Source organism: Dunckerocampus dactyliophorus, chromosome 1 (assembly GCF_027744805.1).
Source record: "Dunckerocampus dactyliophorus isolate RoL2022-P2 chromosome 1, RoL_Ddac_1.1, whole genome shotgun sequence".
Taxonomy (NCBI): Eukaryota; Metazoa; Chordata; class Actinopteri; order Syngnathiformes; family Syngnathidae; genus Dunckerocampus; species Dunckerocampus dactyliophorus.
This window is the reverse complement of record NC_072819.1, coordinates 10,314,528-10,327,797: the sequence shown is the minus strand read 5'-3', so window position 1 is coordinate 10,327,797 and position 13,270 is coordinate 10,314,528. Positions and strand designations below refer to the sequence as shown.

Here is a 13,270-nt window from a genome sequence, read left to right as displayed (position 1 = left end):
CTCATCTCTGTACATTGTTTGAGTTCTTTACTCAATCCGTTCCATAATTTAATTCCACACACGGAAATGCTATGGGTTTTCAGCGTTGTTCTCGCATATAAATGTTTTAGGTTTAATTTTCCTCTAAGATCATATTTCTCCTCTCTGATTGAGAAATACTTGATTAGATTTTTGGGTAACGAGTTATTATTAACTTTATACATTATTCTAGCGGTTTGAAAGTGTACTAAATCTGCGAATTTTAATATCTGTGATTTTAAAAATAAAGGGTTTGTATGTTCTCTATACTTGGCATTATGAATTATCCTCACAGATCTTTTTTGCAGTACAGTGAGTGAGTGAAGATTGCTTTTGTAATTATTTCCCCATATCTCCACACAATACGTTAGATATGGAAATACTAAGGAACAGTACAGAGTGTGGAGTGATTTTTGATCAAGAAGATATTTTGCTTTATTCAATATAGAGATATTTCTCGCCACCTTTTGTTGTATATATTTAATATAAGATTTCCAACTCATTTTTTCATCTATTATAACCCCAAGGAATTTATATTCTTCCACTTTTTCAATATCCGTTCCATTAATTTGTATTTGGTCGTACGTGTCCTTTCTACTATTACCAAATAGCATTATTTTAGTTTTACTTAAATTCAGAGATAATCACAGTTTTTCTATCACAGTTTTTCCAAAATGGTATGATCGTGTTGTGTCGTGGTTGAATGGGGCCTGCTATTTGTCAGAAATATGCATTCTTGTTACATATGGCTCAATAAAGTCAATTATAAGGCATTCAGAAGACGTATTCAAAGCCGTTGTGATGAGATGTAGTATTCAACGCTGGTCACTACGTGTCAGTAACGCTACTGTAATGCCAGTGAGATACACAAGCACCAGACTTGATTGCCCGAACGACAGGCTTTTATTGCAGGTTTGAATGATCTCACAACAGGCACAATAATCCCAATAAACCCACGCCAAGCTAAAACTCGACTCTAAACCCCCGACGTCACTCCCTGTCTGCCACTCTCTCAGCTCCCCCCTAACACCGGAACACATTTACAGCAACACACACAAGCACAAGTCTTATTCATGTCTTAAATGTCTTATTTTCTTATAGTTTATCTACTATATTGGTTGATGTGGGTGTAAAAGTGACTATAGGGGTGTTATTTCACTGCTAGAGGGCTCTAATGTTTAAAATGGTGGTAAACAGGATTTCTATGCTCCAAGAATGAAAATGTTCCATATATTCCCTAATTCACTTATCACGGTCGGGTCTGGAACCAATTAACTGCGGTAAATCGATCCATCTACCCTTGACAAGTACTGATGCAATTCAGCGGACATGACCGATGAACAGACCCCGAGTCAGAAAAACACTTGCAGTGGTGGTTGTTGCCACGGTAACGAGGCAACATGAACATTTTGGCCCATTCCAGTGAGCTGCGAGGGACGGGATGTGGACCGCAGCTGGAGGGGGACACAGAGCATCTTGGATGATTGATCGTGTCACAAGTGTACAAAGTTAACCGGCTGAAGACTGCGGGGGAAAGAAAACTCTCATTAATGATTCCGGGCGCGTCATTAAAGATGCATCGTCAGCAGCGTTCTGCACTTGGCAGGAGCCTCACCAGACACCAGCCTGCCCTTAAAAGTCATTTCAAATTATTATTACCTTTTCAGGGCTCCGTTTAGCAGCTTCTATTGTATTTTCGTGAGGTGAAACTGTGGTTAAATTTGGTGAAACCTTGAGCCTCTGGCGGTGAGCTGCCTCTGCTATCAGTGTGTGTTTGTTTGTTTTGGGATGGTTGTCAGTTCACACCTGCTGGTGCAAAAAGTGTGGGCGTCGGGGATGGAGTGTTAGTTGGTTGTGCTAAAAGCATCCAAATGTTAAAATCTGCAGATAGGTCAACAAGAAATGTGATGGAGAGGTGATGAAGTCAAGTGATGAAGTTGTGAAGGATGCCAGAGAAGGAAGACGGTGTTGTTACATGATTTCATCCCGTATAGTTTCATGACAATCTGCATTTTACAAAGGTTGGCAATTAGCAAGTGAGAAAAATGACTACATCGAGCCTTCCAAAGTTACCAAGGCTGTGCCTCAAATGGAATACTTCAATATGTAACATATACAGAACCTAAAGATGTGTTGCTGATTTTGTGCCAGGATGCATAAAGTCGTGTGGATGTCATCTTGTCAGTGCAATTAAACTATTCAATTTAGCCTTTTGGAAAAGATTTTCCCTATTAAAGTAACGTTGGGACAAACGACCTCATTGTGAGTGAGAGGTGATGAGACGTTCACACGGGGGTGGGTAAAGGTGCGACATCTAACCATGTTTTCCCCCACATCATGTACCAGTGATGTGCGGTCATAAAATAATATAAAACGTTAATACTTGTCCATTTAACTGTAATAAATGTACTTTCTGTCTGATTCCAATCGTTTTTAACATTGTCTTCAATAAAAATGGCTGTTCATTCACTGGTTAAGTTACACTGGTAAGCTACACTTTGTCTATTCTGCATCGTAAGACATTCTCCAACACATAAACAACAGGATGTGTCATTGTTTTTTCATGAGGTCTTCAGAAATAAAAATCATTTGTGTACTGCTATGTAAAGAGACTTCTAACCATTTACTGTATGTTCAGGTTTACGGTTTGATATTTATTTACTGGTTAAAAATAGCCCTGTGAGAAGTTCATAGTAAAGTAAAAAGTTCATGTTCATATATTTTTTTAGAAATCATGGAGACATTTAGACATTTCATGCAAGAACTTTGGTTAGCACGCTCACTTACACCATGCAAACTTTTATGATCCTACCGCTGAAAAGAATCTGAATCGAGAATCGTTTGGGGCCGGAAGTGAAACGAGGAATCGGAATTGGAATCGCTCAGATTCAAATGATGCCCAATATTATTCGCAACCTGTTTAAGTAGAAGAAAATGGATGGATGGGACACAGCTTTTTCGGTTACACTTTACAATAAGGTACACAAGAATACAGTAGTTACTGAGGAACTAATGAAGAACGAATGAGGAACTAATGACTAAAGCACATACATTTAGACCAGTTACTGAGGAACTAATGAAGAACTAATGAGTGGAGTAGTTACTGAGGAACTAATGAAGAACTAATGAGGAACTAATGAGTGGAGTAGTAACTGAGGAACTAATGAAGAACTAATGAGGAACTAATGAGTGGAGTAGTTACTGAGGAACTAACGAAGAACTAATGAGGAACTAATGAGTGGAGTAGTTACTGAGGAACTAATGAAGAACTAATGAGGAACTAATGAGTGGAGTAGTTACTGAGGAACTAATGAAGAACTAATGAGGAACTAATGAGTGGAGTAGTTACTGAGGAACTAATGAGTGGAGTAGTTACTGAGGAACTAATGAACTAATTAGGAACTAATGAGTGGAGTAGTTACTGAGGAACTAATGAGTGGAGTAGTTACTGAGGAACTAATGAACTAATGAGGAACTAATGAGTGGAGTAGTTACTGAGGAACTAATGAAGAACTAATGAGGAACTAATGAGTGGAGTAGTTACTGAGGAACTAATGAAGAACTAATGAGGAACTAATGCCTGCTGTTGCATGGCATCACGTGGGAGACACAGTGGGACCAAATAATGCCACGGCTGCAGGAAGTGGTGATGACAATGCATAGCCATGCGGGAACAATGCACGTCACGTGTACTATTGCCGTGCACTAGACGTAAACACTACTTGACAAGATGTGTGCGGGAGCGTGGTTTCGTGCAAATGCGCATCATTTTCGGTCAAGAATTCGGTGTCAAGTGCGTAATTTTTGCGTAAGCGGAACGCAAACAGTGCGCAAACTAGTCTTCACGCTTTTCAGACGTGTCATAAATGAATGACACGTAGCAAATTGCACGACAATGCGGAGGCAAAATGCGTGCGAGTGTAAACGCTGCTTAAGTCCCTCCGCTTCCACCATGAAGCCAAGATGGCGACTATCGGGGTGTTTAAGTGTCCAGTCCTGCGCACGTATCATTTACTACAATATTTATCCGTTTCTTCTCTCCTTTTTAATGGTGAATTGCAACCACTCAATTCCCAGGAATGATACAGTACAGGGCGAACGGACTAGTTTGTTACTCGCAATATGGTGCCAGGGAAAATTGTGCCAGGGAAAATTTTCATCAAAAAACAAATCATGAAAACTGGAGGTTGAAAACCAAGCTTTGAGTGTCGTTCTTAGTGAATTGAGACATAGGCTGTGTGACAGATGGAACACTTCTGTCAGTGTGCACTTAAATATCTATTCTGTTTGAATGATGTGAATTTTGACAGTGTAGTGCTGTTCCAAGCTGACAACCGTTGTTGTGCACTTACCAGAAATCCTACTGCATTTTGCCGTATTACTTTGAGTGAACGCACTCAAAAGACTACGTGTAAGCACGGACGAATTGACACACAGCCTTAGGTTTTCCAAAGTGTTTATCAGTTGAACGATGGCGTATCTCAGCTCACAATTACAGCAATGAATTGTTACCAAGGTAATAAACAATACATATACAGTATGGAATCACAAAATGCAGTGTTTGGGTCTACGAAGTTTACGACAAGTCAAACTGAAGAATTTTAAAGACTTTTTTAAAAGACCATAATGAATACAATTTAACGATTTCACATCCTTACTGGGGAAAAAAAAACAAGTGCAGAAAAGCACACAGCACACTAACTGTGCTGGATAAATTCTAACCAGGCATCAACAAAAAGCAAGATTGAAGTTTAAGACCTTTCAAAATCGCATTTAAGAAATTTTATGAGATTTTATGAGGCCTTGAAATTCAAATTAGGGACTCCGTGGTTACCCTGAGACGTGAGTGCAGGGTGATTTATTTCTTTTCAGAGAAGCGCTGGTAAAACAACAACAACAACACACGTTTACATGCACACAACTATTCTTTGAAGCGCCTTGTGAAGTGATTTTTCATACACTATTACATGTCAAGTAAGAAAAGTCAAAAGATGACAAAAACCGGGAAGCAAAACATGTAAATGCAAGTGGTGACATTCCGAGCCACTCGTGCGCTGACAGTTTGGAATCAGTGCTAAATGCTGTGGCATGTAAATGCAGGAATATCAGAATCACAATAACGTCAGTGTATGCAGATTTTCACAAGCAACAGTAAAGAAACGGGAAACAGTGGAAAATTCCCCTTGCCGGAATGTTTCTTCGTCCTGCAGGGGAATCCCGTCCTCAAGAGCAAGAACTCTGGGGGCATCATGTTCTTCTGTACATGTGTAAGCCAGCAGCAAACAAGGCAGTAGCGTCTCCAGTCGGGAAACTAAAATGCTTTTCTTGTGTCTGACATATCAGACCTGCTCTGATTGTGTTGGGAACGTACATGTGCAAAACATGGCGGCGATCCTCAAGAGGCACAACAATAAACATCCAGATGCTGCTTAGTGTTTGTCTCCATGGCAGCGGAAGGGCAAAGAAATGCTGTCGATGTGAACACGCCATGTAAAGCACTGATTTGGTGCCGAGCTGGCTCGGTCTGTACATACAGAATGCAGACAGGTGAATGCTCACCACTAATACAAATTCTTGGTGTACTTTCCACTTGGAATGAAGCAGAAATGTACTTTACGCCGCTGCTGACCATGTTCAACATCTATTTTCTCTGTAACAGACTGTAACAGTGTTACATTCTGTTTTACATTCCAATTTCACGTGACATACATATACACACACACACACACATATACAGTAATCCCTCGTTTTTTGCGGTTAATTGGTTGCAGATGCAACTGTGACAAGTGAATTTCTTATTTAGAAATGGAATATTTATATAGAGCACAGAAACCTGGTTTTTAACATTATTAGAGCCCTCTAGACATGAAATAACACCCCTATAGTCCCCTTAATACTCGTATTACCCAGGATAGTAGCCTCATAAGAGAAAATAAGACATATAAGTCATAAATAAGACATAATATAGACTCGCACGTTAGAATTGGGAGACTTCCTTGTTCCTTTTTTTTTTTTAAACTTCCGATTTCTGTACAGTTGTTCATGCGGTCGCAATTGTCTCATCAATGTAATATTACTGACACCTAATGACCAGTGTAGAATACTACTACTACTACTACTACTACTACTACACATCAAGTCTTTGAATGTGTCTTCTGGATGCCCTATATTTCTATTTTACTTCATTTTTATGCTTGAAAATTGGCACACACACATGTACGTACAGGTGTGTGTATGTGTGTATATACATATACATATACATATATATATATATATATATATATATATATATATATGTACAGTACAGTATACACATATATACACATACATATACATATATGCACACACACACACATAAGGGCTGTCAAAAGATAAAAAAATTAAATTAATCAGTTTTAAAATTGATTAATCATAATTAATCACCATTAGCAACTATGTCTGAAATATGCCCATTTTTACTTTATTTGATGAACAAAAAGATAAATGAGAAGACAGGATTATAAATATTGTATGAACAGCTCCAAATGAACTGAATCAAGCTAAAAGATACCACACAAGTCTAAAATCTATTTGTCTAACATGAGTCACGAGAACAGTTGAATCACACTTGTGTTATGAACACATAAACCGTGTTATGAGCAATGATGGGTTGCGTTCAAAGACATAACGTAATTTCATGTAAATTTACATTCAGTGCATTTTCCAGCATACTTAAATGTTGAAAATTGTACATCCGAGTTAAGAGTTAAAAAAGTGAATCACAACAATACCCACTTCATGTTTGTCTTTATCTTTGTTTATTTACACACACACACACACGCATTATAAAGCCGTTTTTGTGATTTTCGGAGTGTCCCTGAATGCATCTCGCGTTCTTTCAATGACAAATGAAAAAGTTTAGCGTGTGAGTTAGAGACACATACAGAATATGGGGTTGGAATTGTACTGCTGTTGATGTGTTCAGGTCAAAATCAAGTTATAAAACAGCGACAGGCTGTGTGTGACTTTGTGGGGGGACGCTCCACCGTGATTCCATCTGTCGTCAGGCACGCTTGTTCTGGTGCGAATGCTTAATTACACAAAAAAATGTAACGTAATTAATTAAATAAATTAGTTGCTGCCTTTAACGAGTTATTTTTGACAGCCCTATATACTACTACTATATTTCACATTCCCTATATACCACTAGCTAGCTAGCTAGCTATATATACAGTATATACACTGTGTATATATATATATATATATATATATATATATATATATATATATATATATATATATATATATATATTTGTGTGTGTGTGTGTGTGTGTGTGTGTAATAGATCAAATTAATATAAAACATATATACTGTGGGTTTAAAACAAAGCATCTTACTTCATCATAGACGTGTGACGATCTTGTTAAGGTTTGGACCCCAGATGCAGAGTCAGAAAGCTCCTGGAGCAGTTCAAGTCTTTTAATAAGGTTGCGTGCAAAATAATTAGTCCACAAAAAGAAGGCGATGGTGTTGGCAGAAAAACAAACAGAGAACAACACCACGAAGCAGTCTAAACTAGCTGTAGAGCTGGCTGGATGGCTGGGAAGCAGCTGGGCTAACCTACCCTGATATAAAAAAATAGAATTTAAAAATCCGAGTAGCTGAGCAGGAATCCATGTGTGGACGACAAGATGGAGTCGGAACAAAGAGCCAGCAAAGCCCTGCTGCGAGCAGTCAGCGTAAGTGGGGAGAAGAGCAATCAGCCTCAGGTGTGCCCAGTCTTCCCGCCTCCAGCCCGCTTAAAGAACTGCAAGAAAAAAGAAAAACAGGCCAGGAGGAGGCAGGCACCAGAACAAAAGTACAAAATAGGGAGGCCACTGCAGAAACGTGACAAGATGTCTCTAATCTACTATAATCTACCAATTGATACAATATATGTGGAAATACGGTGAAGTATATTATTCCATTCACTGCAGGTTGAAACAGTTGGACATAAATTGTGTGATATCCTTGAAGAAATGATCTTTTCTCCAAGAAAAAGTAGTAGTAGTAGTAGTAGTAGTAGTAGGGTTCCACACCTGACTTGATAAGTGAATATCCACGAAGTAGGATTCCATATTTATAAATTGAATATTGTCATAGTTATAGAAAAACCTGTTTACAACCTTCTAAATATGGTTTTTAACATTATTAGAGTACTCTACATATGAAATAACACCCCTATAGTCACCTTTACACTGATATTACCCAATATAGTAGATATAATAACAGAAAATAAGACATATTACACATAAATAAGACATAGTATGGACTTACACATTAGCACTGAGAGGGTTCCTTTTTTTCTTGACAGCGTACGTACTTCCTGTGGTGGCTATCATTTCATCAATGGAACAATCCTGACACCTAGTGAGCGGTGTAGAATACTACGTATCGCATCTTTGAATGCATCTTCTGAATGGCTTATATTTGAATTTGACTTCGTTCAGCCATTTTTATGCTTGAAGATGCTTTGTTTTGACTAATCATAGGCCGTGATCAACAAAAAAATAGTAATTTATTCATTAATTTATGTTGAAAACTGTGATAGAGTGAAGCCGCGAAATTGAAACCGCAAAGGGGCGAGGGACGACTGTATTTACAGGACGAGTGTTGGTTCCATTCCAGCAGTAATAGGTGAGTCACATAAACACATGACAAGGCTGTGTCTCCAATCGAACACTTCCGTCAGTACACTTCAATATGTATATTGTGGGCACAAAGTACTTGGAAGTGGAACCTTTCATTTTTTTTTTTTTTTGAGTCATGTTAAAAGCCAAATCTGTAGGAATGCGCCGGGCCACATTTTTTTTTCCACTTCCAATCCAATCCAATTCCGTTACCAGAGCTCTGTTTGCTTTATTATGCAACCACGCCAAAAGAATATCAGCAAATGTGACTCGAAGAATATCAGCAAACATGCTGAGGGCACAAATTTCCACAGCATAATGCAGTCCCAAATCGATGACTCTCATTGTGAACTTACCAGAAATGACGATCGCGATATTTACCCACCTCTTCTCTTCGCAACTAAGCACCACTGCGACAGTGTCAACACACTTATACACTCAGAAGACTAAATATAAGTACGGAAGTGCACAAATTGAGACACCATCGAATACAGTGCACTTCAGTAGGTATGTGTCCCCTGTGCATATGAGACACATCCGGGACAGCGAATGGCAAAAATCAGCGAATAATTGAGACTCCGATAATAATGTCTATTTTTGACACATGGCTTGCTTCCCCTCCAAATCCTACTGCTAGCTGGCTTCTGGCTTCTCCGATTTCAGATTAACATTTGCAACAAAAATGACAGTTGTAAGTATTAGATTAGATTCTGCTCCGGTTATCATACAATATGGCGCTCGCCTTGTCATGTTATTAATACATGACTGTTTCCGATGTAGCAGTGAGATCAACCACCACCACCTTCTTGTTTTCAGGCACGTCAACAATCACGTCTTCAGTGAAGGTAAAAGTAACCTTAAATGTTCATTCATCCCTTCCATTCATCATTTATCGGTATTTATATGCATTTTGAATTGGCTTCTGCATGTAAAACTATAACTTTAAAACGACAAACACATGATTGTGTTAACATTTTTGGCTTTCTGGAACAGATTAATTGGATTTACATTTATTCTGGGAAAAATTGATTTGGTTAGCGTCCGATTCAGTGGGAGTTGGACCTTCTGGAATGAATTAATGATGCAAACCAAGGTTCTGCTGTACTGTCTTTGCGCACTTATCCGCTTCTTCTTCACTCCTTTTTAATGCTGAATTGCAATCACTTGAGTTAGCCCCTCCCTTTCCGCTACATAGCCCAAACAGCGACTATAAGAGTAAGTACAGAAGTGCACAAATTGAGACACAGCCTATTAAATAAATATAAAAAAATAAACAAGTTAATGAGTGACATGGAAAATGCTTTGTGTAAAATCTTTCAAATTTGTCATACCTCCTTGTTAGAGGATAAATCCTGACTTCTGGGTGTCCACGAGTCCATCAGGGCGTGAGACTGTTACGTCGCCCGCCACCTCTCTGTTACCGTTGGACATGAGACAGGTTCTAATGTACGTGGCGTTGGCAACACTGAGGAGGCAACCATTCTCCATCTGAAAAGCACAACCAAGTGGTCATAATCAGAATAGGCAACAATAATTTGATTTTTCTCATCTTAGTGAAATTATTCAAATGTTTCTGAATTTAACGTGGATGATTTTCCAACTATCAGATAATTTGTGTCCTTGGCAGAAATAAGTAAAAACAAAAACATAATTGTCATTTTTTAAGTTTGTGCCACCCACATTATTATTTTTTTTTATATAAAAAAGACGCTGGTTGAAGTTAAGCATTGAATCCCTCATCATATTAGCTTCAGTTCAAATCTTATAGTAATTTTTGCACAAATGACAAATAAATTCCTTCATTTTAATGAACTGTATTATGTGTTTGTAGGATATACTCTATGTATTTTTCACAAAAAGAACATCTGTCCCTTGGGGTCACCACACATCATACATTTTTTTAAGGATTTTGAACATCTTTATACGTGTGACCACAGCAGTATCATTTCCGCGTTAACGGAATCGCATACGGAATCGCGGAATTGGCCAATAAAAAGGAAATCTACTGTTAAACGCGGAATCTTGCGGAAATTGACATAATGTGAATGACACCCAGTCTTTGTGAGGAGAAGGAACGTTAGTGTGGGGAAGTATTTCCCCGACGAACCGCTCAATCGTGGCGAAATCTCATAACAGACACAAGCCCGCCCCCTCCAGAACTGAACATGTCGAAACGGTGACCTGAAATGCCGCAAAAGCTGGCGAAAAACCTCCGAAACGCCTCTCTTACGGAGCGTGAATGAAACTATCTCGGTCAGCTTAGTTTAGCGGAGCATGCTAGTGCGGCTGTGTGCGTGCGGCTCTGTCTGTATGAGTGTGTTTACACCGTGTTGTGTTTTACCGCTTGTTAATGCAAACGAATGTTTTAAGATGGCTGCTGACGTTGTTCAAGTTCTGAGTGCAATCAGGACGGGAGGCACATTTATTCTTGCTCCCAGCTCGTCTTAACAGTCAAGAGACATTTTCAACACACACGACACGCTCGTGGCCTTCAAAATAAGAGCACTGTTCGCCACATTCTGTCTAATTGTGTAGACAAAATATGGGTGTCATAAGAAATATCTTACATTAATAACACTATTGGAATTGCATACGTCTTCCACAAACACAGGCATTACAGTTTGTTAAAGATTTTGTAGCAATGTGTGCAGAAGCTGACAGACCCCTTAGAAAAGTTAGCCAAGCTACATTCTTTTCTTTTCTACTGGGCAAAATTGGATGTATTGCATCAATAAATGTAAGGACTTTTGCATTTCATTAATGCACATTTTATTTACTGGCGCAAAAGTACAGACTCTACGCTGGTAAAATAAGTGTAAAAGGTAAAAAAGGGAATTCTAAAAAATGTAAACAGAAAAAAATGGAATTTGGAAAAAAATCAAATAGATTTTACTATAGTTGTGTGTCAGGAAGCACATGGCAGAAAAGCAGAGTTTGCTAACTTTAATGGAGAAAATTAAGGTAATTTTTTGCTAAACCAAAATTCAATTTTTCCCATTTTTGGTGTTCTTGCTTAAATTTATATCTACAGTGTGCAGTGGGCCAAGAAAAAACGAGCCTCAAGTGGCAAACTTTGGACACCCCTGCTTTTATAGCAACAGAACTTTTTTGTTTGTGCCATATGAAATGTGCGACATGGATCTCATGTTTTTAAACGTTATTTAACAACAGAACGTGGACATAAGGGTGCTGGTTTCATTACCTTATAACGCACGCAACCGATTAAAAAAAACATTCACAATCCTTCCTGGGCTTCATGTAAGCGAGCGCTGATTCAACAGCTGATGTACACGTTGTACATGTAATGGATTCGGGGAAACATGACGGTCAGCCTACTATGTACTTTAACAACCTGTGAATGTAACTGATGGATAAGGAGGAAGTGTTGCTGCTGTCAGTGTGGAGAGCAAGGAAGAGACGCCTGTGTGCACACAGCTGCATACTGTGTTGGAATTGAGCACTACTGTTGGCATTAATAAAACTTCAAAAGAGCGTCAGTCTCCGTGTGATTCTATCAGGAAGCTACAGTACTTTGCAACACGGACACCAAATGGATGAATGGGACTTTGACAAGTGGCTGACAACACCGTCAGGTAAAGTCAACATCTTAATTTTACCGTTCAAATACTGCCTGATGTTAACTTCAGCTCTTGTTTTCTGGAGTTTGCCGAAAATACAAAGCTGAACTGAGAATTCCTTCCATTTGAATTCATTATCAGCTAGATGATAATGTCAAACAGTACAGTAGGTCAGCCGTGCGATCATGCATAGCGGCATAACAACAACATACTCACATCCATCTGATGATGCAACTAATCACAGGCTTGACACGACTGGCTTTCCCAAACTTTGCCAAATCAAGGCCTAAATTATAAATTAGGGATGCATATTAACTAATATAAAGACATACTGTACATGTTTTGTACATGAGATGAACAGGACCTGTCTTATTTACACAGCACGTCTGGTCACATCATCACAGTTTACACTGAGCTCCATGCCTGAGGCTTCTGTGCACTGAGTTAGATTCAATGCTTTTGCTGATATGTGATGGCAAATCAAAGTTAAGGCTTTGTGAAAGCCTTCCAATTAAGAGTGTGAGATCCAGACCAAACAATCTTAAGCCAAGCTGGCAGCGTAAGTAATTTGGAGAGTTAGACTGACACAGGACAGAAGACCTGAGTTGTTCGTTAGATGGCTAACAAGATTATACTAAAACTACTGCGCAGATGTAGTGTCTATACATTCTGTATATATTTACTACTTTCACTTTTATATACAGCATTTACTCTCAATAGAACCATCTGCCAACTGTCAACCCTCCTACCCCCAGAATATGATTGGCTGCTTGTAACAAGGGATGTCTTATGCACATCATTCATTCACAATTTCTTGGCTGCTTGTAACAAGGGATGTCTTATGCACATCATTCATTCACAATTTCACAATATGGCTGCTTGTCTCTGCACCAAGTTAGTTTCGTGCAGCCCGGCCATCCTTAAAGTACTTTTGTGATACTGTATAATTATTATAGTTTTTTTTTTTTTCATCGCTCTGACACTTATTGACAGATGCAAGTTTGCATAACCTGCTTACTTTTTGTT

The 13,270-nt window shown here is 38.7% G+C and overlaps 1 protein-coding gene across 6 annotated transcripts in view; it reads right to left on the bottom strand.

Annotated features, from left to right (window-relative positions):
- LOC129184168 (aryl hydrocarbon receptor-like) overlaps positions 1-13,270 on the bottom strand; it is a 38,093-nt gene that overhangs the window by 5,888 nt on the left and 18,935 nt on the right. For 2 of the 6 annotated variants that reach the window (XR_008571560.1, XR_008571566.1), the window contains exon 11: positions 7,395-10,154. Coding sequence is in view for 4 of the 6 variants with exons in the window: in XM_054780606.1 (XP_054636581.1) it covers positions 10,005-10,154 (150 nt within the window). In the remaining 2 variants the exon portion in view is untranslated. Of the gene's footprint in view, positions 1-3,240; positions 10,155-13,270 lie in introns of those variants that run through there. The other 4 variants (XM_054780604.1, XM_054780607.1, XM_054780605.1 and 1 more) reach the window with 3 other exon arrangements.